Source organism: Apteryx mantelli, chromosome 7, assembly GCF_036417845.1.
Source record: "Apteryx mantelli isolate bAptMan1 chromosome 7, bAptMan1.hap1, whole genome shotgun sequence".
Taxonomy (NCBI): domain Eukaryota; kingdom Metazoa; phylum Chordata; class Aves; order Apterygiformes; family Apterygidae; genus Apteryx; species Apteryx mantelli.
The window spans coordinates 27,981,940-28,008,690 of record NC_089984.1 but is presented as its reverse complement, the minus strand read 5'-3'; the positions used below and the strand labels follow the sequence as shown (position 1 = coordinate 28,008,690).

Here is a 26,751-nt window from a genome sequence, read left to right as displayed (position 1 = left end):
TTAGAGACAGGAAGATTAGTTTGTGGCTTTTCATAATGCCTACCTTTCTGAATGGAGCTTGTTTCCACGGGTAATTTTGTTCTGCATTCATCCATATCCATTTTATAGCTCATTTTACAGTCCTGCATAAGGAACTTAATTTTACTGTGTATTTTACCCATCTGTTTCCATATGCTGACAGTGGTATGCTCATATTATTTCAACATTGCCAGGTGAGTATAGGAATATTTTGTGAGTGGAAAACCTTTATGTTTAAAGAATTTCATATTCAAAATTTTAAAATAGGGTTCACTGTTGTAAAATCACTAGAATCCTCATTACTACATTATCTAGCTAACATTTGCTTGTTCAGTATCATCTCACAAGTGTGAAATAAGGAACTAGTGTTATGCCCATTCAACAGCAGGAAACTTGAAATTATACATGATTAAATGACTTTTCCGAGGGTTATAGAAAACCCGTAGCCAGACAGGGGTCTAAACTGAGTTTAGCTTGTTTCCCATGATATGGATAATAGTCTCCTGCAAGCAGTATATTTTTGAACTGCTTGGCAGATAGCCATCTGCAGATAGTACAAAAAGTTATCGATACACCTGGTTTCAGGTATTAGGACTTTTCCATTATCCACTGGATAATTTTTATATATTACAAAATTTATTTGATTCTTAATTTTCCTCAGGTGTTAAAAAAAAAGTGCAAGGACAAAAGAGAAAATTTAATCTAAATTTAATCTAAAATGGGAATATTTGAGGAATTTAGAAACTGAAAAGACCATTTAGACTACTATTATTTTTAAATTTTAAATATATTGGCAGCTTCTAGTTTTTATATTATTAGAGGTAAAATATATTGTTTAGTGAAGCTTCAGTACTCTCATTTTGGACATGTGCAGGATCATCAGTGACTGAAGAATGTGCATTAGAAAATTTTTTGTAAGTCCAAAAGAGGACTGAGCCCTCCAAATCTGGCAAGCCATGCAGTCTGTCTCACCCCTAAGATTTCACTTGTTCTAGTGCTCACATATTCATGAATCTTACGCTTCTCAGTGGTTTTACTCGGGTATCTCTACATTGCAGTGCAGTGTGCAAAATACATATGCTCACAGATCACCAAACAATCTATGTTTGGAAGCAGAAGCCATTCAGTGCCATCAGTATGGTGATAGCCAAAGCTAGTTAAGCTGATTAGAACATGAGCTATTTGTATCATGCACAGGGCTGCGCTGAAATAAATCCATTACTCCAGGGGTTCAGACCGATTATCTCTGCGCTGTGCTGTAACTTCCATCTAGACATATCACCTCGTTCAAGGACAGGCCAAAGATCTTTAATGTGGTGTTGCATTGCACCATATAGTCATGTTCTAAAGGAACATGATCTGTAAAGAACAATGAGAAATCATCTGATCCATCAACCAAATAGCTAAGCATCTTCCTGTTTATTTTCTGAGCACATTCTTGTATGTTTTTTTTAAATTCCTACCGCTACTATTGCTAACTCACTTTTTATTTGTATTTCTTTAAATCAGGATTAATTTTGCTGAAGGCAATAGTGACACAATTGCAACACAGAGATAAATTAAGAGCTTTTGTATGTTTATTGTTTATCCCATCATGCATTTCTACTTACTCATGAAGAAGGTTGGAGCAAAACCACTATGCTGTTACAGAATACTAGTTCAGTTTTTTTAAGAAGTTCCATTTTCTTTGTTATTCGTATACATATGTACGGAAGCATGCGCATACACAACACTTTATAAAGTATGTGCAGTAAATATACAATGCGCATATAATGTAATTATGCTTAACATGCTAGCAACATACCTGCTTCTCAATGTGTTTTGACAGGTGTCTCTTAATATTGCTCTGGAGGCCTTTATGATCAAGCCGTCTAGTTTCATAGGAATGACTTGCACTGCCTTCCAGAAAATATCGGCAAATTCTGACAAGTCAGCAGTGCGTGATTTGGGAAGCTGGGAAACACATCATCACCCTGATCAACATTTGAATTTCAAGTGCAACACTGGCAATCTGAATGGTTCCTTGGTGAATTTGTCTACCAGGGTAAGTCAGAACCATCATGAATATAATGTATCTATTTAAATGTGTTTTCGGTAGTACCTTTAAGCAGAATACTTACTTGACAAACCGATATTTTATGGGCTATTAGTTTTGTAAACCTGTTAATAATTTCAGTATGTAAGTGGCGTTAAACTGGTGTATTCACTGCAGCATGTTGTGTTGTGGATATTCCATTAATGTGGAATGCAGGATGTGCATAGAAATGAGTAAAGGTCTTGCTGTTTCCACCTCTGTGTCCAGTTCTGCGAACTTTTCTATGTGCAGGCAATCTCTTTGAAGTAATTTAGAAATATTTGTTTGATTGAGGTGCTCTTAGGGGATTTCACATTGCAGAAATGTATTGTTTTAGGGAAATTATCTTTATTTCCTCTGAATTATATTGCATTTTATATATCCTAAACTTTATACAGAGGAAAGTATTACAGTGGAGTTTTTGAGTAGTGGCCCAAGAAAAACAATAATATATAAGCCTTTTAATAGAATGCACTCTCACTATCAAATAATGAAGTGGAACAATTAAATTTTGATCTAGAAGGAAATGGAATTTTGTATTTGGCTGAGCGTGTTATTAAATTTAAGTGTTGCAGAGTTGAATTCTTGTTATCCTTCAGCAGAATCTCAGTTTAATAGGCTTATTTCTTGAAATATTTAGTATGACAAAATGATACTTTTCCAATACTACTAGTTCGTTGAACTTTGCAAGTATTTTGATTGCAGTTATTTTCTCTTTGGTATATTTTAATCTTCTCTGTGGTAGGCTGTGCTCTCAGGATCTTCTTGTAAAAAGAAGCCATCTTATTAATGTAAGAATAGGCTAAATTTGTTTCCTGCAGTGAGAGTTCATTTCCTCCTGGACGCTGTTAGCATATCTATATATAGGTTTACCTGGAAAGTTGCCTCTGAAAAGAAAGAAGTTTGACGTCCATGAGATTAAACCAAATGTCAGAGATCTAAAAGATACAAGATTTCTTCTTGCTAGCCACTTTGGAACACTCTGTGATGTGTGGAGAGTGTTTTCAGTATAGATATATACATGGAATTAAACAAGTTGGAAAGTCTCCCTATTTGCCCTACCAGTATATTTTGTATTCCTGCAGAAACTGAGCACCAACGTTTCTAGTAAGTGCATCTCTTGGAAGTTTGATGGTCAAACACTGGTGTCTCTCTCCTGTTATAATACTTCATTCTACCATAAATATAAATTTCTGATCTCTCATATCACTGGTCATGCATGTGCCAAATACACAGAGTAAGGCAGAATATTCTAGTTGCAGCCACTTTTTGAAATGTTGGCAGAATATCACGATATAAAGGGCTCAATAAAATCTTTGCTTACAGATTTTACCGTATTTATAGAAAAACTCCAAGTTGGAATGTCTATGAAAATATGATTTTCATTTCTAGTGTCAATGGACACAAGTATGTTTTTAACTACAGGTGCATTTGGGTATTTCATATTGTTCTTCAGAGCTTTATTGTTCTATAATTGTAATCACATGTCAGTTTTCATCACGAAGGTAAAATTAATTTTGTTGCTAAACTGAGTCCTGCAACTCAAGCGAGTCTTTAAAGGGAAACTGTTGAAAGGTTCTTCATCGTAAGTTCATAATTCATTTTTTTTCTTATTCTGTTTATAATAACTTCTTGAAAACAAAACCATCACATTAGACGTAGATTTCACTTCCAAAACATGTGAAAAGTATTTTTACAGGCCTGCCAGACTACTGAAATCTATCATTCTTTTTTAAAAGACAGAAAACTGTATAGTTACTTTTTTTAAAACAGCAAAGATTTTACAAACAGATACAAAAAAAACCAAATAAATGAAACTCAGTTTAAGTGCAAGGGCATGAATCAAAGGTCTCATAATTAATGCTTGTTTATTAGAGGAAGATCACTAGAGTTACATGATGTTTTTCATTCCAAATTCTATTTTCCTTTGCTAGTAAACATTCAGAAATTTTTGTCTTTTAGGTTGGAAATATGTAAGCTTGATAATGCTCCATAAGTGAATTTTTTCAAAAGGGTTAAGCATTTTTTCAAATGTTTTTTTTTTTCAGGCTTTTTTTCATTCTAAGACTTTAAAAAATGTAGTGTTAGAAATATTGAAAAAATCAAAACAAAACTGATCTACTGGAAAGTTTTAAAGAGACTAAAATTAAAAGGTGGCACAGTCACCTTTCCTGAGTAGAATATGGTCTAGCAAAACATTTCTTAGATTTGATCACATTTTTAAGTCTTTGATAAGACAAAATTTGAATAAATAAGCTAAGTAAGACTGTGCAGCCATGGTGTGAATAACCATGAGAAGTGAATTTACAGCTATGGTCCAAGGGTTGGCTTTTTAATGAAGGTGATTTTTGCCATCATGCTTCTTTAGGTGAAAAAGTTGTGCCATGTGTTCCAGTTCAGGAAATACATGTTTTGTGTAATTCTAACCTCGCTGGCTTTACGTGACATGCAGAAGGGAAACTCTCACTATGGACTGCACAAAGGAAGAAGATAGGAAAGAGAAAATAAACCTATTAGCATACAAAGCAATTTGGAAGTATATGATATATATTCTGATGGAAGTTACTTTACTGGGTGGATCACTAGTTATGTGTATGAATTTGTAAATATTATAACATACATTACAGCAGATTATAGATTAGGCTGAATATTGGTTTCATGGCTTTATATTTTAACACTGAAATGTTCTCAGGGTTTAAATGTAATACGTGAATAAACAGGCTGAATGTATTCTTTAACTTAATCCTGAAAAGCAGGAGGTTTTCATTCATAGTCTTTCACCAAAACTTTTAGGTTAAGCGCTCCTTTAATTCATTTTGAAATGCATTGTATTTCTTCGTTTATTTTCTTCACTGTTAAATAAAATGATCTGGAGAATTGCAACTGATAAGAGAAAATGGGATTCTTTATCATTATCCACTAGCAAAATTATTTCCATATTTGCTCAGGAGAGGCAAACTGTAAAGCTACTTGACTGTGCTATGCAAAGTTCAGGAAAATGGAGAGTTTGTGATGGAGGTGGGAATTGACGGTTTCAGTTACTAGTGTTTTGTCACTATATTTCAAAATAATACTCGTTATCATATCTGGTGCTTTAGAACTTCATTTTACATGTTGAATTTATTGTTCAAATCTTCCTCTGTTTAGCACAGGATTAATCAAAAAAAATCTAATAAAAATCACAAAGTACAAAGAGTAATTACAACTTTAATTTACTTGTAATAAAAGCATAAAGAGTTGTCCTTAAAACTTTATTAAAACAGAGATTTTTACACTGTTTTGTGCTAAAAAGTGTAGCCATCTTCAAATGTAAAATATTGTAAATCATCTGCTCAGTAAGGAGAAACAATTGTTTCTGCCATGTGTCTGTTGGTAGCCAGTACTGTTGGTACTAATGAAATAGGAAAAGCGAATGCTCACAAAATACCAAGAGCGATACCAATTTGTAGGCACTTGATGGGAGAAGGCTGAAAGAGATGATCATGACCCCTATTAATAACACAATCAAAACTTTTGTAGTCAGCCCATAGCCATATTTCCAGGCATGGTAAGAAACGGATACAGTCTGTATATAATTTAACTTGATCGGGTTATAATGGGATATAGAACCTAAAAAGGGGAAGGAAAATTTGAAGATTGAAATAAACAAGTAAGAACCAACTTAAAAGGCATAAATTTTGAAAAGGAAATAATTTAAAAGCACTTAAAGTGCTCCAGCATTCAGAGAAGTTCAGGATTTGGCTATCAAAATATACCTCTATCTGCTTCTGGTTCTGCTGTGTGTTAGGTCTTCTATAGAATAACTAGCAGTGTTTCCAAATATCCTAAACAAACTCTTATTTCAGTTTGATAAGAAATTATCTTTTAAAGCCAATTTCAACTCTGTAGCCAATAACCAGTGTGAAAGATTCAAAAGGATCATTTATCACTATTGCAGATGAGAAGTTTCCTCTGGTAGGGCTTAGACCCAGCTGCCTTCTCTTAGATACTGTTTCTGCAGTTCATAGACAGCTTTTGCTGCCTGCCTGGACCCTATTGGGTGAAGAAACGGGCTCAGGTATATCTCCCTGCTTTATCGTACAGTGATTTGTGTTTTGACACAGTAGTTATGTTATCTGTGTTGCGGGAGGCCTAAGGGCATCTTCCCAGGCTGAGGCTCCAGCCCGAGATCCTGTCACAGGAGACCCCACTCTGTCCCCCGTTCTGGCCCTGCTGCAGCCTCTCAGGACACCGCTATATTGGCACACCCAGAGGGGTGTTTTAACATTTGAATTCTGGAAACTTTGAGAGCACCTTATGACGTTTTCGTGCCACTGAATATGAACCCAGTGCGTGGTTCCCATTCATTACAAAGCCTGAAGTATAGTCTGAACCTCATCTTTATTCCAGCCCGAACTTGTAATACCTCCAGTATGCAAAGCTTATCAGTTATGCAGTTAACTGTTCCTGTCCCTCACTAAAATTACATTAGCATAAAATGAATTTTTAAACCTCCTATATTATCACAGTCAAGTGTGTAGTTTATACAGGACTGTAGATTCAGTATTCATGCTTGGACTTTGAGGAAGGTACTTTCTTAACATAATTTACAGTTTCAGCTTCATTGAAAGCACTTGCTAAATAACAAGTTCTTATCCTCTCTTTCATAGTTCATCTGATACAGGATTGAATTAGTGAGTTAAGCTTCAAAGGTGCAACAACAATCAATATTTTCACATGGAATCCCTGACTTCTTAAATTCAAGTTCAATACATTGTACTCCATACATTCCATTTAACTTTTCAATTCTATTTATTTCTTATATTTTTCTGAGCCATTTGATTTGTCAGGTTATATTACAGGAGATGTCCATATTATAAAAAGGTTAAGAGTTGAACTGGTACTGTGTTTTTAAACATGCTTAACCACAAAGAAAAATACCTGAATTCTGAAGTGCTTTGGCAAAATCCTGTGATTATTTGCTTATAGCACTTTAAGGCATTATAGATTTTAGAAATATTATCTCAGATACTTACTGAAAAATATGCTATCAGTATGTAAGAAAAGGATTTTTCTTGCATAAAGTCAGCTTTGAATGTCAGACTATACAAAAAATGTGTAAATAATAGTAAGTTCATATGTAAAAGTTCAGGGTTCATAGGCATGCACAGAACAACTCGATACAAGGTTTTTCAAGACCAAGTGACAAGGTGATCTTTGGGCAAGGATCAAGCCCAGAAATAGAAACCCAAAGAAGGGTTGTGAAGGGGAAAGTTAAAAGCTGCAGAAAATAGGCCTTATAATGAAAGTGCCTTTCGCTACAATTCAGTGTGTGTGAAATGTTCATAATCTTTATGGATAATTAACTGTATCCATTCAGAAGCTGCCTAGTAGTGTGTGCAATAATTAACTTTTCCATTAATGCAAAAACTAATTCTTATATAAATAATAATTATGATTTATACTGGAAATGTCAAAGCTGGAATGTTAGGCACATGCAGTTACCCAGCTATAGGTTCCAAAATGGTTTCCTGCTGGATTTTTACAAAAGCAATTAGTTTTGACTCAGATTTGAGCAATACTTCATACTCCTGCAATGAAAGCATGCAATGGAGGCAAAGGCAACATGTAAAAATATCAAGCTCTTTAAAGCATACATTTTCATTAACAGAGACCTTCCTCTTGCACTGGCAATTTGCAATGGTACATGTATTCTAATCAGCTGTGAAAACCTGGTTATGGAAAGTACTTTCATTTAAGCATGTGCTTATTATTATTAACTTCATTAAGTTGCTTATCCAGTAAAGATACAGTTTTCAATGTTCAGAATGCAGGTGTACAGAATTTTTCGGGGCAATAGGCTCAGCTCAGGAAATTTAGAATTTGAAATAATATATATAGTTTTTAAAATCTATTAAAATGTAATACAGAATGAAAATACTTCCTGGAACTTTCACAGTAGTTGTCTACTTTTAACTAATATTTCCATCCAATCTATCAAACCGAATGTTCTCACAGGCCAGATCTTCTTTCATTCACTTCTACATTAAAGAATTGGACACATATTTTTCAGGCTGTAGCTGAGATTCACATAGAAATGTTGTGTACACACATACATCAAATTAACAAAATACTACCCATAAGAGACATTTACGTTCCATAATATATCATTGGAGAAATTCTGTATTTCTTGTTCAGGAGTGTAATAATTAGTAAGCTGATAAGTACCATAAATGTAGTATGAATTATGTTGGCATCATCATTTCCATCATGATTTCTTCTAGTTTTCCAGTGCATACAGGCATGTAGTATCTATTTATTTAATGTTCTGAATAATCATTTTAATTATATACTTTACATTTAAAAATAAGAATTTTATATTATTCTTCATTTTTAGTCATGATTTCTAGGAGATACAGATAAGTAGCTATTGGTATCTCTCTTGAGTTATTACAGCCATTGATTATTTGTTTTAAATAAAATTAAAACAAAGTGAAAACATTCAGTATATCCACCTTTTTAAAATTGCAATAATGTGCTGGAAAAACTGGTATTGTCTGTGCAGGAATGAATTTGCTTGCACATGTATGTAGATTGCTGTGGAAAAAAGCAAAGTGTCTGTCACCCAATTAGGTGCATTTAAATCCAAAACCAAACACAGACAAAACAAAACACCCCTCTCTTTCCTCTTCCAGAATGCTCAAATCACTCGTTTATATTCTTACACCTCTTACTACTATTTCTTCTTGAACTGTGTACTTATATATTTATGCCTACTACTACGTCTCCACTATCGGTAGTCTGGTATTGTGTGTTCAGTATGCTTTCTTTACTCTGCACTTACTTCCATGTTCTTTTATATTGTTGGTGGCTATCTCATTGTTAAAAAATCTCTCTAAACACTGAGGAAATGAAACAATGCCAAAATAGTATCCATACATGTGTAACAAATTTCTATTATGTTAGGTGCACATAAGTGTTTCTACAATTCTTACATTTGTTTCACATATATCTATACCAAAAAAACCACCCCACATTATGTTCTTTGAAAGTAGGAAAAATGTATTGTATCATTTTCTTCTATTTTGTAGATGGCTTCTACTTAGAGCAAACTTTAAAACCTATCAATCCTTACAATTTTGTGTACCTTCTTTTTTTCTCATCATGCCCTTTGCTACATTTTCTTTAGCAAAAGAGCTCATTCTGCAAAAACATCAGTCACCTGCAAGTATTTTCTGTGTTTCATTGTCTTGATGTTTCTGAGGCAAGTATTGTTTAAAATTTTTAGTTTTATAACTGATATTAAGTTGTCCATTAATGCTAAGTATAGTTTGGATTTCTAATTTCTATATGTATAAAGAAGTGAAAAGAAATCTGAATAGCCTGAATAGAAGAAGAATAAATACAAGGACAAAAGGACTGTGAAAATTATAAAGTTGTATTTGATATAAAATGCTGTTACTTCAACTCACTTTTGATTTCTTGTGAAAGAAGCTTCTGTCCCTGGACCAGGCATAAATCATATTGATTTTATGTATGCTGTCAATATATATCTGAGAGATCTGTTAAAGCAGTCGCTTTCTCATCTGCAATAGTTGGGTAAAAGACTGTTTTCTTCTGTTTTTCTGCACCATCTCTCTTATTACAAAAAAAGTTCTCTTTGGGATTTCCCAAAGGGCACTGCAAGATTAGTTTCCTGTTATAAACTAAGGAAGCAAAATTACCAGACTCCTTCATGTGCATTCTGCTGTTAAATAATAGTTTGTAGAGTAATTAACATAAGTCTCATAGCAAAAACACATTGACACTGTAACAGTTAATAATACAGTACATTAGTTGTTAGAACATACTTTTTAGCTTAATGGTACGAAAGTAATAATGAACAAGTAGAATACTGAGTGCTAGAGATGTTCCCACTTCTGCATTGACATTTTAGGAATTACTCTATTAGAGTGTTTCTAATACTCTAATATTTTTATTAGACTTACTATAATTGTGTTACTATACTAATAATCAGTGTTTATTTTGGTATAGATCTGTATATAAGTTGAATACTTCCAACTACTCCTTTCTAAATTCTTCGTTCTAAAGCCTGTTTTATTTTTGCTGAGGAAAATTGATACCTTCTAACAGAAAAATACTTTGACATCCAATAAGTAATTGCATTTGGTTACTCAAAACCTTTTTCTCTAAATGGTTGTTTAGCTAATTGACTGTTACCTACTTTTGCTATTACAGCAGGCATTTCCAGTTTCTAAACGTGGATAATTTTAGTAATTGTGGAGGTGTGTTTAAAAGTTTTGCAGATTTTTTTCTGTGCTGGTCTGATTCCATTTGGCTTGTGCAGGACCACAAATAGTTTGATGCTGACCAAGAGTCTACTGAAATAGATTGCTTTGAAGATTAGGAGGCGATATGGCTGGAAATGTTGTATGAATGCGGGTGGTTCTTCCCGTAACACTAATTGTTTGATGACTTTCCACATGGGTTTCAGTCTGCAGCTGTGTGCAGTAATCAGGGGGAAAGAGCCAGTGGCCAAAGGGTGAGGGAGGTTCCTCCATTGGGGCTTGAAGCCTGCACGCAGCCTTCGGGTGCAGCGCATGAAGGGATGGGAAGTCTGATTTCCATGCAAAAGGGACAGTGTGGAGCTGTAGCTCCTCTTTAGACTGGTGATCTGCTCAGGGTGAATGCAACAGTGCCTGAGGTGGTGTGCCAAAGATTTGGGGATGATTTGGGGGTTTGCGGAGGTAGAGAAATTAGTCTGTGTGATTTTCCTATGTGGTAGTTAGGAAACTATCATTTTTATGTTGATTGTGGGGGGTTTCCAGCGACTGTATGTTTAGCCAGACTGTAGTTACTGAATTTGTAGTGGAAGTCAGCGATGGAATGCAAATTTTCGGTCCAGGGAGGGTGTTATCTCTATATTTTCAGCACCGTGTGAACTTGGGGGTACAATTATGTAGAACACCTCTTTTGGAGTGATTTAAAAAGAGGCTGCTATACTAATGAGTGGATTCATGAAAAGACTAGCGTGCTGTTGAGCTATCTTTGGGTTCAGAACTGTGCCCATCATGCAGGAAGTAAAATCTGAGTTAAAATATTACTCCAAATGTTGCCGTGCAATCTGCTGTTCATGAGGACGTTACTTAATTGTGCACAGAGCACTGTTGCCATGCTTTTGGTGGTCTTCAGTTTAGGTGGGTGAAGGAACTCGCCTCTGATTTTTTTGTTGCTTCCAGAAAAGCAGGAAGATACTGTGCGTGGTGGAAATCTGTCAAGTTTCTTCCTGGGTTAAGGAATTCAATGTTTCTTTATTTCAGTTACTCTTATTACTTAGTGAAATTTGAGAGATGCACTGTATCATGGTGAACCCAGGAATATTTCGCATGTTCTGACTTTTGTCAGGAGATTCCTACATATCTAAAGATAGATAATACAAAATTCTGTGAAGTAAAAAATTGTCTTTCAGTATTTATTGTATAATAAATAGTCATAGTCACTAAAATACATACATGAAGTAATGATATCAGAATATCTTTTATTTTTAAAAATCAGGCTAAGCTTCTAGCCCTCTCCACTGCATGAAAAGAATAATAAGTCTGTTTGTGTCCATGCACGCATGCCCACACACCATGTGCATATAGGTAAATAAATTTATCATGGAATTTTTAAGCAAGTCATAGTTTTGGGGACTGGAGTCCTGATTTCTACCTGTATGGGGTTAGTAAAAGTTACTCTGGAAGGAATAGTGTAAGCTTTGGTGAACACATGAACAAGTGATATTATGTGTTTACGGTGCTTATAAGCTATTTGAGTTTGATCCATTTTCTGAACTTTGGAAATCTCGCCTAAAGGATGCAAAGGCAAAATGATGTAGAAAATAGCAGGGAATGGAGAGGAGGGAAATTGTTAACTTTGTAGAATCAGGCTGCTGGGATTATAGTCCCTGTGGGATCATTCTCTGCTCTGTTAAAACAGATATTGTCAGAGGGTATGGGAAGAGGGAGAGAGTTGGTGATGGGGGGAGGAGGAGAGTGTTGGTTATTGGGGGGGGGGGAACTTTATGACAAGAAGACTTTTAGTGTAAGAGGTGGTGGTTGAGACTCTATTCAGAAAATTGTCAGTACTGGAAATAGGTTCCTTCTTTGGAACAGAAATGATATTAAGTTTTTGACAGATCTTAATGGACTAGGTCTTGCACTCCTTTCCCTGCATTTGTTTTGATTTATTCCCTACATTAAATTATATATGTTCTCAGATGTAGATATGCTTATCATTCTTAATGTACAATGAATGCAGATCTAAAAACCTGAGGACAGGAGTGATGATGCTTGTCACCAACCCCACATCTGTTAACATCCTCTCTTTGTGCATGCATATATATATCTCCATAAAGTATCAAACTGCAGTCCTAGAGATTTGCTGCCATTAATCCTTGTACTGAATTTTTTCATGCATCCTATGTTATTGTAAAAAAACAACAGCAACAACAAAAAACTTGCCAATTGCTTTAGATCTAAAACAGGCTGGCAGCTATGAATTATGGATAGACAAGATAGCATTGAATGGTATTCTTTTACTAAATTTAGGTTAAAATTTAGGCCCCTCAGATCAGAAGTTTGATGAACCAGAATTGAAAAACACAATGGCTAATTCAATATGTGCAGGTCATACAGTAGATGTAACAGCTGTGTAGTTTATGCATCACTGACCAGCATATGCTGCCACTCTAAAAGAAAAAGAGTAAACCTAGGACTTGAAACTTAAAAAAACCCATCACATTTCTGTGACATTATCTTAAACAGAAAACCTTCTGCATTTCATAAGCTCACTTTGGTGATCAGTACTGTGTAAAGTGTCTAACAGATCTGAAACTCTTGCTAAATATAGTGTATCAAAGTTGCATATAATTATCAGACTCATTGAACTGAAGAGTTATTTACAGCTATGCTGTGTTTCTTCAGCCTTTATCACTGCACTTCTGATAAGAGCAATGTCATCTACGGAACTGCCATAGAACATCAAATATACTGTTTAAGTGGTACTGATCATTTAAATGTGTACATTCGTAATTTCCACATAAAATAGCATTCCATAAGCAAACTATTTTATTAACAGCTCTTGCTCACCAGAGCACTGATTTTCAGTCTCTGTGGGCTTTCAATGTACTTGATTGATTTGGCATCTATATTTTAAGCCTTCCTTCTCTGAAATTTAATGTCTGAATTAAGTGAAGTCTGTAGTGAGTAAATGTCTAAAGGGAGTATATGTCAGAAGATGTGTACCTTATTTGAAATAAAGTGCATCTCACTAAGAGTTTAGCTCTTAGTTAAGAGTTTAGCTCTTTGTTAAGCTAAACTAAGAGTTTAGCTTAATTCTATCAAGTAACAAATCAAATCAAAGGCAGAATCAAACTTTAGCAAAAAGTTTTTCTCCAGTGCAATTCCTAGAGTTGCTTTCAGTGAGGAACTTTCAGAGAGGATCAGGTTCAGTTGGTACCTCACTACGCTGGAAAAGGAGGCCGTAGTTAGCTTGATTAACGATCTGTGAATTCTTGGAAATATCTTTCTGGTTTGATGTCAGTAAAGAAGCATAAACTGGCTAGGGCCTTATTTTTTCATCTTGATCTTAAACTCTAAAAGGTGATTTTTTTAATTTTTTTTTTTACTTTCTCTGGGTTCCTTTAATTTATGTTAAACCTAAATCATCAGCATTTTAAAGAGCTGAAAGTAAGGTACGCAATAGATATTGAAACACTATAAGCATGAGCTGGTAACAAATTGCTTCTGCTAATCATCTGCTCATCCTTGATAGCCTGTAATGTGTTTGTTCAGGCTTACTTTTAAATTGTTATGTAGTAGACATGTCCTGGCAATCCTGCTTCTCCTAAAGCACAATGAACAGTGGGAACAGTAAGGTATCTTCTTATTGAAAAGATGATTTTGTTTCCAATATGCCTTCCGTTTTGGGGAACATATATACAGTTGATATGAGCTACTATGTATTTGCTCATTTCTCAATATCCTTGAAAGTGGCACAGTAGTAAAAATGTTTGGCCCTATATTTCAGTCCAAATAATGGAAATTTTTAACAACTTTGAGGATCTGAGAATAAACTTCCTTTAAAATGACAGAGATCTTCTGTAGGGTTATAGATAGGAGAATTGAATAATAAAATACACCTTCTGCAGGCAAAACGTGCAGATGTGTCATGTAAAGTTGTTATATAACCTGGAGAGACAGGGAAAAGATGTTTATTCAGCTCAGTGAACAAGTACTGGAGTGAGGTTTGCAACTTTAGGACACTAAATTAAGCATCATCAGTGCAAGAAAGGAACAGGCTACAGATTTCACATACAGCAATGGTGATGTCGTAATGCAGTTATAAAGGGGGGAAAAAAAACCAAAAAATTTATAGTAAAAAAAACTGTGACAGTTCAACAATGGAAAGTACAAAGGGTGTGGAATTTAAGCTATAAATTTAAGAGCTTTTTTTTGCATGTCATATACATAATGGTACCAACTCCATTTTATGTAAAAATTGAAGGGGCTTGAGAGAGCAAAGGCCTGTCTCCTCTGTAGGTTTCAGTATATATTTTTAAGCACATTAAAAAAAGGAGAAGTTCTGATTTGCTGAATAGATACTTTTAGAAATAACAGTTTGTATTAGCACTTCATGTGTCATTTCTTCTTTTTGCTCCCCATTCAGTTTAAGGGTTTTGTCTGCCTGGGGGAAAAGTAATCCAACTGAACCTGGAAAGTGTTTAAGTGAATCCCTGTGCAGGAACCCTCCTCCAGAATCACAGTAGCTTTTATTCAGCTTAGCTGAATTGAATTAATTTGGAAATGAATTTGGCTACATTGAATTAAGGCCACTTCAGTTTTGAATGAAAGTGTCAACAGAAAGGTCTAAGTACAGTTAATTAATTCATTTTAAACTGAAACTTTAAATCAACTTGCTCTAACTTTTCTTGATGTTCCCTTGCATACATTCTCACCGCATGCACTCTCTCTGGATTTTACCCACAATTTTTCCTGTGCAGTGTAATAGTCACATCCTATACTACTTCTGCCATATAGAATAACCTTGTATCTGCTTGCTTAATCAGCCCTGAAAACGCGGATATTTTTCCACTGTCTCTTTCTCCCTTTCCCCTTGTTATGACATTCTGGTTGGTTGTTTTCTTTTGTTAAGCCGTGCAGCAGTCCTGACTGACCTTTCCTTATCCCAGTAAGAAATAAGGCAGACAATTTTAACTGCCATACTACATGCTGAAAAATGCTGTATATTTGCTATCACGCAGCATCATTAAAAGCCTAAAAGCTATGCTATGGCTGAAATGGAATTTTGTAAAGCCAAAACAAAATATTCAGAAGCTGTTGGTTCAAGTTCCATGGTAAGAATGCATCTGCAGGGTGATTATTATCAACATGTCCTGATCAACAGTTTTGCATTTAATGATTAGTTCCATTTTGTTATGTCGCTAACATGACACTCTACATACCAGTAACTTTCTTAGCAATTACCAGAGGGTACAGGGGATTGAAGATAAAGAACCTTTAAAATGAATGGATAAAAGAAATGATTAAGACATTTCTTATGGTCTACAGGCAGCAATAAAATGAAAATACAGTAAATGTAAATTTACTGGAGTTATGTGACATAACAGGGTCATGCAGCCATCCCAGACAGAGCACAGTATGTACATACAATCTAATAAAAATACATATTAATTCCTCAGATTTTATCTCTGTAGAGTAAACAAGCAGCTAAGTCTACAGAGGTGAATGAAATAAAACTTATCTGTGATGAGCCTTAGGTACAACAAACTTTCATAAAGCTGCTGACGGCCTGCGTCAAGATATCCAGCAGCTTTTCTCATCTTGTATCTGTTTATATTTTCTTATGCTGATGGCTTGTAAGAACTTCTTTTGTAGTTCAAACATCTTAAAACCCTTAAGCAGAAATACAAATGCTTAGCGCTGATTCAGTTAGCATGCTCTTTGGGAGGGTAAATCCTGCTCCTTCCTGCCTAATCTCAGAAAGCTCTGCCTGCTGGGTGCCTCTGTTTTGTAAAGAGGCATGAATCTCATACTGTTTGAAAGGTGTCTGCATTTTCAGTTTTATCATATCCACCTGTAGTCAAACAGACTTGGTGGAGTTTGTTGTCTGCCTGCAGGTTGTGAGACATGTAGAATAGGAAGAGAGTTAAGAGAAGTGAATCCATCTGCTCTGTATCTGTTACCCAATCCATGGCAAAATACAGGAGCATTGCGGTAGTAAATCCCGCTTCTGCAATTATTGCCATAGGACGGACAGGCCAGCTTTCCTTGAGTAGGGTCCCAGCAATAGATAGACACAAATCCATAGTAAGAGAAGGATCAAGGAGTTTACATTTGGCTTTAAGATCAGATACTCTATGAACTCCATATGCTCTGATGTCAGGACACAATACCATCTTCTTTCTTTTCAAAATGCTTCTTTTCACAATCTTTCAAAGAGTTAGAAAGCTTTTTAAAAATTAATCTGTGGCAGTTTTTCTATCACTGCCTAAGAATTCCTTGGAACTTAAAATCAGATCTTCTCAAGCCTTGGCCATGAAGAATTTGCTTATCAATTGAGCCAAATTTGTAATAATCACTACAAATTAAGATGATCAGAATTGTTTTCACCATTTCTCTTTCACTACTTTTTCAATGTCGTCTTTGATATTTTTATTTCTCTTTCCTTTTTTATGGTGTTTATTACTTCCTTTATTTGGGGGTTTTTGTTCTGTTAATTCTGTTTTCTCTAGTTTCTAATGCATTCCCTTTCTCTAGTCAGGTAATTAGGGTTTTTTTGCAATCAGGTACTAATGCACTGCTTAGCTCACCTAAACTCTTCTTTAGTTCTTTTGTGCTAGTTTTAATTTCCTTCGTTTCTCTTCTCTTGGCAAAAGAAGTTGTCAGGCACATCTTGCCCTTCAACTGCTCGTGATGCCTCTGCTTGTGCTCTGTGGATATAGAGCGGCAGTCACCTTAATAGACAGAAAATGTCATGATAAAGATGGTCTCGGTAGCATCTGAATACACATTCCCACTTTTGCAGTGTAGGAATTTTCAAGAAATTGTTAGTTTATTATCATGTCAAGACAGAATGTCACCTATTCAGACATTTTGGTGTTATATGTCTTGCTTATGTGAGGAAGTAATTGAAAAGTCTCTGTTGTTTTTCTTTTCTGATAATTTTTTAATACAAAGTGGAAGTTTGAAAAAAGAATTATGTTTTCAGCAACTAGAAAAATTGATGATTGTGATTTCTCAAGGTGAAAATTCATTTGAATATGGGATGTTTTGATTAAAATCTAAAAACTTCCAGAGGGAATTTTAGACAACACGTTGAGAAGTGTCAAGCTTTTTATTGAATTGTTTCAATAAGTTTTAATTGTGTTTGAGTATTTTCTCCATGATTCTCTGAGCAACAAATACAAATTAGTAAGCAGAGAGTATGTCATGAATATATTAAGTAAATTAAACTGATATCCCTTTGCTTAAAAAGCACTTTGGCTTTTTTCTTGTTTGGGGTGTTTATTTTATTTTGATTGTGGGCTAGGGAATGTTATTCCTGGAACAGCATTTACTAACATAAAGTTAAGTCATCTTAACTGAGAAGAGGCACTTACCTTGAGAAGAGATAGTAGCAACAGCAAAAAGTTAATACAGTTACCTCTATGTAAATCTCTGCAGAGGACTCTTCATGTCACCTATCTCCCTCTACTCCCCAAATAATAACTGAAGCCAGGTAGGTCCCTCTAAAAAGAAATTTAGAGCACCTGTCTTAGACTCCAAATGTCACTCCTAACCCTCAATTTAGTCTCCAAATGTCACCCCTAACCACCAGTTTAGTAAAGCTCAAAACTTCAATATTTAAAGTACACATGGTGGTTTCATGTATTCACTGCTCTTTGCAACCACTCTAAAGTACAGAACAACTCAGACAAACTTAGCAGTGGTAACTACTGGACGTGGCTTCTCTCTGTCTATCTCTATCCAGATGTACCTAAACATTTAAGCCAATGTGACTCCTGATGATAATGCTTCCGTGCTTCATTTTAAATAAGGTTTCATATGAAGATTCCAAATCATAATGCAAAATATTTATATCATTATTACCTATGGCACTGCAATACTAATTGGAGCTTATATACCTACTTGATGAAACTATTAGTAAACAGTTTTGTTTTGTTTTTTGTTCTGACTTCCATTTTGCAATTTGCTGTTTGTTAAAAATCTGCTATTGATGCCTTTTAGAGTCCTTGCCTCCACTTCAACATTTATTCTGTGAATACTAACACCAGTTTTGGACAGATTTATTGGTTGAACACTTCAGTGTTTTTCTTTGGTTGTACAATTGCTCACTCTTCTCTTCTCCTCCCAGAAACTTCACAGTTAATCAACAAAAGTTCCTCAGGTGGCAGAAGAAGTTGCAGTGTCCAGAGATTCTAATCTCAATTGTCAGAAAAAAAACAATTTGGCAAACTTGTGTTACACCTAGTATATTAGGTATACCTACAGTATACTGTATTCTTTTTAAATATAATGAAAATTTAGTTTGCACTGTTAGGAGAAAAAACCTTGTTGTGAACTCCATTTCACAGGTAGCCCAATATCAGATATTGACAAAGATATTAAAATGTTGAAAGCAGACAAGCTGGTTATTACAAGGAGCTACAACTTTGAGAGAAAGAATCAATTTATCTCTGAACACAATAATGTCCTTCTGTAGCATTCTGCCCAACAATGTATGCTTCTAAATTTGCACATGCACTGACTAGTGCATGTGAAAACAGTAGATGTGAGTTTTAACTGTTTTTGTCAAGAGCTTTAAAAACATATTGATGCTGAGATAGCACCTACTGCTGCTTACAGGAGATGGGAAATTTCCAACTTCAAGAAGATGAGCCCATTTTACCTCTGGTAAATATATGGTAAGTTTGGAGTAGAGGACTTGCAACATAAGTTTTTGACAAGTAACGTACATCATTTTAAAAAGGGGAAGAAGGTTTTATTCTTTGTCTAGGTTATGAGATAATGCTTTGTCAAAAAAATAAGCATAGTTTAATAAGATTTCTTAAAATATAGTTTCAAGGTAAAAACTTGTCCTTAATGAGCAGGAAGGATTCCCAGTGGTTTCAGTGAAACCAGTATGTCACTCTGACGGTTCTCCAAGCCCAGGGGATTCAGGTACAGGGCTTGGTACAAACTCTTTCTAGTGAAATAGTTAGGTGCTCCAGTAAATTTATATGAAGATTGACCTGTGGCCTTAGTGTTATGATAAATCATGCATGTCTAGTATAATAGGTGAAAAAAGAAAATTATGTGGATGTTACATTATACCAGTAATGCATCTTACCAGGCTTATGGGGAAATAGTTCAATGGGTAGCAAGTAGTATTCCCAGAGGTCTGGCGAGAATTTTGAGGAGTAGGAGCCATATCCACAATATATTTCAGTAATAAGGGAATTAAAAAATTACATACAATTAATAACATTTAATAAATTATGTCCAATTGAATTTAGCTTCCTGGTTTGTTTAAAAAAAAAAAAAAAGCAAAGCAACATGAGCATTGACAGAGCTCAAAATTTTAATGATCAATGAAAATTGTTGTAAATTTTACCCTTCACATCCTTCCTCAGTTCCCTTTTAGGGAAACTGTATTCTTGCTTTTCTATCCACCATTTTCCAACAGTACTACCAAGATAACAATGTGTACCTAAAATTTTCAAATGACACAATTATAATAAATTCTTTAGCTTGTACTGAAAACCTTGTTGCAAAGTTTGAAAACCAGTCAAAATATTATGCCTATATTATGTACAACATTAACTAAATGGCCATGAATTCATGTGTTAATTATTCACCCATTTGCCTTTGAGTTATTGGAGCTTTGTTCTGTTTGAAAGCACTAATTATTTTCCTCCAAGTTAAAGAAATTGAGTGATTGAGTATTAGGTAGAATCCTCAGAGATCATCTCAATAACAACCCAATTAGATAATTGAAAAATAATATAGTAATACACATATTGAGCCAAAAGTTCTTTTTATTATTGAATTGCTGTAGAATCTTTTTACTCAGCAAAGCTTTTGTAGTATTTAATCAGGTGCAATATAAACCATACAAAAATAGCTCAGCAACTGCTCCATAAATACCCAAATTACAATAACTACTACTGCTGACATAAGTTAGGAGAAGTTGGATAAAACTTATTATATTTCAGGGTTTTTATAGCAATATGCTTCAGTCTGAAATACACAAATCAATCAAAATAAATTAATTGTTGTAGGGAAGTAGGATTAAAGATGTGCACATTCACAGTACATTTCCTGTGTAATGAGTTTACTAGAAAATAATCATAAAAGCCTGCCAGACTGGCAAACAAGAACTGACCGGCGGAATACCAGGATTCACGTATTGTACAGCTGTTGAAAAACATCTGTCCAGTCATAACGCCGGTCAGATCTCCCACAACCAATCAGATTTTTTAAACAATAAAACAGCTTTTTTCATTACTGTATAATTAGAAGTCCTTCTGTAAGCTCTTCTGTCTCTGATTATCTGCAAGAATTCAATATATCTGTGGTAAATGAGATTAATCAGCACTAGCATATTTTTCTGTTGTTGCTTTGACAAAGGCTAGTTCATATCAGACTAATAATTTTCAACTGCCAGGTATTCATGTGAATCGGCTAAAGAGAAATATTAAACCATTTACTTCCCTGATTATTTTCTCCTAAACATGAAGTGGTAACGTGTGGGGGAAAATTATTCAGATTTCCAATATGATAAACCACAAATCGTATTCATGAAAGGATTGAGATTAAGGAAGATGTGCCCACTCTTGGTTCGTTTGTATTATAGACGTGAAGAGCAAGCAATAACTGCATGCTGGCACTTTCTGCTTCGGTTACCGCTGCAGTTGGTAGAAAATAGGGTTCAATTATGTCATTTGTCTTGTTAGAAGCGCTGGTCTGACTTTTCTTTTTTTTCCAAAACACTCCATAAATCAAAGTTAGTGGAGAGGCTGAAACAAACAATTATTTGCTTGGTTTTGCTGTTGCATTTTGTATTGACCTTATCAGAATCAACGAGATAGTATCAGTACGGCCACGTGACGGACAAAACTATGTTACACAGTAAAAGATAACCTCTCTTAAAGTCTGAGTATTACTAACTGTTATCAGAAAAACAAATCTGAGCTTTAGATACCCACAGCTTTATAAGCAGTGAGATATTAATCACTGCCTTCTGTCTCTAGAGATATCTGCTTTCCTTTTCTTATTAAAAAACATGGACTCAGGTGCAAGCAGGCCTGTTACTGTGAAGCTGTGTACCTTTATACATGATTTAGGTCTCTCTGATATGTCAGATAGATGTTTTCAAGACTATTTACAGAAAATTCATCTTGCAAAATATGCCCCCATGAATCTATGTGCATGTATATGGGTATACCACAAAAGCTTAGTGCCCATCTTACTCAATTTTTCAAGCGAGAGAGTCACTCACCGGAGTGCAAAAGCAAACTCATGTGACTTAATTGGCTAGTTGGAGAGCACTAACAGAAAATTATGAGTTTCAAGTATTAAAATACACTTGTTGGTGGTTAGCCTATAAATAACCAATACATTGAAAGTGTTAGTTTTGAAAGTGTGAATAACTGATAAGCAAAAAAATTGAAGTATTTTCGCAGACAAAGCATTAGAGTTCGTCTTAATTTTGATACAAATCATTTCCATAGTGTTGCACTTGGCATAGCTTTGATAAGAAATATTTACACAATGCAAATTATAATATGCCCTACCCACTTCAATAGAGTGAGCAGCTAGCAATCTAATACAGCAGGAAATTTTACTGCTACCATTTCTTCTAGTTTAGTTCCATGTCTTTTGGAAAGTTTGAAACAAATTTGCCTTTTCCTTTGAATGCATCATGATTTATCACACTATGTCAAGAAGTCATGAGAAGCATACTGGGATAAGAGAACAAGGAACCAGCAGTTACTTGTCTTATCTGTCTTTATATATAGAAATTCAAGCTTCTATCTTAAAAGGCATTGAGAAAAGAAAAAATAATTAGTCTCTTCTTTCAGAATCTGATTTCTATTTGATGATGTGAAAATCTGAAAGTACCAGAAAGTGATTTATAAATTTTTGTGACTGTTTTTTCTAAACTTTTCAATGCAGATGCAATCTTTTCAATTATTTCTTCTCAGCTGGAATCTTGTGGCAGAATGTATATACTTATCAGGCTAGCAGAAAAAAAAGATACGTCATTTAGTCTCCTAGGAGAGACAGGCTGCTAGGCACTACTAATGTCAATGAGGGACATAGTGACTGGAAACTGAACCAAGAGCTTGTCTTCCTGTAGTTGTATTAAACAGGGGAAGGCAGTGAGCAATTTTGTATTTGCAGTATGGTTGAGATTTTTGTTATAGAATATATATATATGTATATATATATTTGTGTGTGCACGCACGCGCGTGCAGAAATATTCTTGGCGAAGTCTCATCCCAGGATTTGAATAAAACCCTAATAGTTTTGTTCCCTGTAGTGCCAGTACTGAACTCCAGTGACGTCGCTAGCAATGCTGCATTTCTTTTCAGTATAGATGAGCTTATTTGTAAGTTTAAAAAAAGTAGAACAATGAAGGGCTACTCTAGATCTTCTGGATCATCTGCATTTGGCCAACAGAAATATTCAGGAATAAAAGTTTATCCTACCTTGGATCTTCTGAATTTCACTTTTGCTAACATAATTTTAGTCTTGTCTGCAGGATTTTAAGTTGTAAATACTCCTTATAGATGAGTTACAGACTGTTTTTTTCTTTCTATGTTTGAATTTCAGTATCGTCGATCCTACTTATTACCTGGTCAGATTTTTCAGCAGTTTTGAAATAACCAGCTGGGTACTTTCATTTTGATGTTTAACGTCTTCCAGAACAGTGTAGATATTCTTTCTTGATGGTGAACCCATTTGGGCTCCTGTGCCACCCTTATAATACTTCTCAGGCCATCACTGGGGTGAGTCTTGCGATGATGTAATTTTGTTTCCTGACTTCTTATTCCTCTTCCTGGTCACAAACCACAATATAGAATAGCTTCCTTTAAGAGGCAACTTCTCTAAGTCTACTGAAGTAGCAGGAATTTTTACTCCTGGCTTCTCCAGACCTTTTCTTGGTCAGTTCTTTGTCTTTGCTCAAAGTATTACGGAGGGCCTGGGAATCTGCTCCAAACTCCCCCTTTCCTACCCTATATTCTACTGAGCAGAAGTCAGTTTCCTCACCTGTGATAGTAATTCCAGAAATTTTGCGGTTTTGGACAGCATTTTTTAAACGTAACAGAAAGCAGCCAGATTTGTTGAATTGTTGTAAGCTAAATAGATAGAGCAGTCATACCAAAGGAGGAGTGCAGACAGTGTGATCACGTCTGTAACAATGTACCATCCTAATCGCTGCCTGACATTTAATGGGCTAATGTTAATGTGCTAACTCTAGCAGTAGCTGGCTGTTCTTTCACGGTTTTATAAAAGTCACAAAACACAATGAAAGTTCTAACATATGTAGGTTGTTTGGTTTGCCTCTCAGTAGAGACGGAGGAAAGCGTTGAAGAGAATGTGCTTCAGTCTGTCTCATTTAGAAGCGAGACTGGGTGGATATTGTCGCTGACTAATTTTATTACCGAGTATGATGCTGTCATCAGAGCTTAGTGATGAGTCTACGTTTGCCAGAAACAGCTGATTTTTCATGAGTCACTGATGCATTATCCCTCATTAGTGACCCGAGACATCTGAACTGAATTGCTCTCATTGTTTTTCTGGTCAGGAAAATATAGCCTAATTTTTCCAATCTGTCATAATTTTCTCAGATTCTAATAACTTGAAAGGAATTCTGCCTGCCTACACTTACCTGTGCTGGAAGTAGAAAGAAATTTGCATTTTATATGGTTACATTTCAACTGGAGACGTATTTGTCACACCTCAAGTCCTAGAAAGTGAAATCATTTACGTATGTAAAGACCAGTGGGCAAGCTGCTAAGCAGTGCTCATTTCCCACCCTGTCACTAACGGGGTTGAATTCTGACCTAAAGAAAGCCCCCTAAAGACTGAAAAGGGAATTCAGTTTTCATGTAATCCTTGGCTTTTCTGACAATGGTGGCAGCGTGGTTGCCAGACCTGACTGAGATGATGATTTATTTCTGTGTGGACATATGAACAGTAAGAATTAAATGAAAACACGTAAGTAATTTTATGTGGAACAATGATCAAATGTTCTAGGTGGTTGAGATGATTGATTATTACTGTTAAAGCTAGATTCAGTCTGGAAGTCTAAACGTGAAAATTCCTGAAAAATTCCATTTCTAGCAGCCAGATATTGAAATAAATTGTCTCTTTCCCCAACTTCTACTTGCCTGTTAAGGAGGGGATATTGCATAATCATATGAGAGCTCCACCTGCAAACAGTTGCGGTGGGGGAGGATATGCGGTGGTTCTTGGCCATTTTACTGATCAGCTAAAACTTCTCCTGCATCTCTCTTGTCTGTTAGATGTGCCCTAAGGGGCCAGGATAGCCCCTTACCTTCTGAAAGACCCATTCTTACGTCCAGTTATAGACTCTGAAAATGCTTTGTTTTAAAGGTCAAAGTGGACCACTCTATGAAATTTGAATTATTAATGCCACTTTGCTATCGGAATATCCTTTTCAGATTAAAAAAAATTAATAACTTTGGTATTTACATCGATTATCAATGTTGATAAATTTCAAATTATTTTCAGCTGATTTTGAAAAAGTGAATTTTTTTGTTTCAAAAGATAGTGGCAGTTCTTGTATTTCCCAAGCAAGTTAGATTTTTATTATCTTACATTTACATTTCCCTGACATTACAGTAATCTTAAAAATTTCAATAGAAAATAGTGCTCTTAATATGGAGAGAAAACACCAATAAGAAAATAATACCTTTGATGCAGGTTTACTACTTTTTCTTTTTTTCACCAAGATAAAATGGCACGTAAACAGGAGAGGGAAGATAATACACAAGTTCCCTGTACAAAACTGAAGAGATAACTAAAACTTTTTCCTGTGCTTATCCTTCACTATACTTACTGAACTTAGTGAAATAATGTATTGCAATTAATTTAAATCTTTAATGTTTCAATCTTCTTACATGACACTCTAGTGATTAATCACTTTGAGTTATTTGTCAAACAATTTAAAGTTATAAATCAGACCAAAGAGGGAGAAAATTTTCCTCCTTCTTTGACAAATGAAGATCTTGATGTCTGTTCTTACAAAAATAACTTTAGTTTCAGGAATCTGAACTTGAACATAGAGATATCACATCTGAACCTTTTGTAATATAAGTGATGAAAATCTCTTATAAAAGAGTCGTCAGCAACACTGTTTATTTTTGTTTTTTCTCTAGAAAAACAATCTTTTTCATGAAGTTTTTCATCAGAAATTAGACCCTTCAAAACACTTTAGAATATCTTTGGTTTCTGACTGTTGACTCCTCTTTCCCAATTTATCTGTCCGTAGTGAGTTCCCTAAAGGCTGAGACCATCTGGTCCTTCAGTTTATTTAACTGTTTCTCAGTTTTGCTGAGCCTTGAATTAAAACTGTCAGGCTCAAGGTTTAAACCCATAATGATTTTTCAGACTTCATTAATTTTAATGTTTCCAGAATCTGTCCCTTTTTTTCCTCCTACTCTTATTTCCCACAGGAGTAAGAGCTCCCTTTCTTGTAGAATGTGCTTTAAAAGTGGATTCAAATGAAATGAGATGAAGTGGAAAAAAATCAATGAGTTGCAATCTAAATCTTTATAAAAATTATTTTAAATTCTCACATGTCAAATAGCTACTTATACATTTCAGTGATTTTATTTAACCTTCTATTAAACATAGAAGTCATTCAATTTTACCAGTGGGCAAACTTCTCTAGTGTAAATGCTAATTATACATAGTAAGTGAATGTATAATAGTACATTAATTACTAAAACTTTAGGTAAGGGTTAACCAGCTAGTCTCAAAATACCACCAACTATTATTTATCCTTGTTGGGTTTTTTTTATTTGAGAAGTGGAAGCCAGTTTGATATGAAGATGATTGACTTAAGTATTAAAGGTTCTAGTACATTCAGCCAACTCTGAAGGAAATAAGTAGAGATGACATTCTTCCCTTCCCTTTTATATTAGTGGTACTAAGGCCAAGACGAAGGGTTTTCTCAGAATTCCTGCTTCAGAAATTTGAAAAAATTATGAGAACGATCATAGGTTTTGGATATACAAGAGACATAACAAAAATATAAGCAGCTGACAAGTCATTTGTGTAGTCATTATAGGAGTTATAAATAATGTATTGCTTATTTCTGTGTACAGACACTGACTTATGAATGCTGATGTTGTCTTTCACCCATCTTTTTTAGGATTTGAATATTCGGTATACATTCAATTAGACATGCAAATCCTTTACTGGCAGAACTAGTTGCCACTTGCTATCCCAGTGAAAGAGTGGAATCTTAAATCTGCTTTTATGGATCTTTTATGACATATATGTCATCTCGTTATTGTGAAAAATAGCTCACTGAAAAATAATAATTTGATCATTATCATTGCATAAAAACAGAAATTTTATATTGATGCAGATATTAAAGAT

At 34.9% G+C, this 26,751-nt stretch overlaps 1 protein-coding gene across 4 annotated transcripts in view; it reads left to right on the top strand.

The window, feature by feature from the left end:
- Positions 1–26,751, top strand: part of LOC106494708 (adhesion G protein-coupled receptor A3) — a 288,318-nt gene that overhangs the window by 155,940 nt on the left and 105,627 nt on the right. For all 4 annotated transcript variants that reach the window (XM_067300089.1, XM_067300088.1, XM_067300087.1 and 1 more), the window contains one exon: positions 1,847–2,062. In XM_067300089.1, coding sequence (XP_067156190.1) covers positions 1,847–2,062 — 216 coding nt within the window. The remainder of the gene's footprint in view (positions 1–1,846; positions 2,063–26,751) is intronic.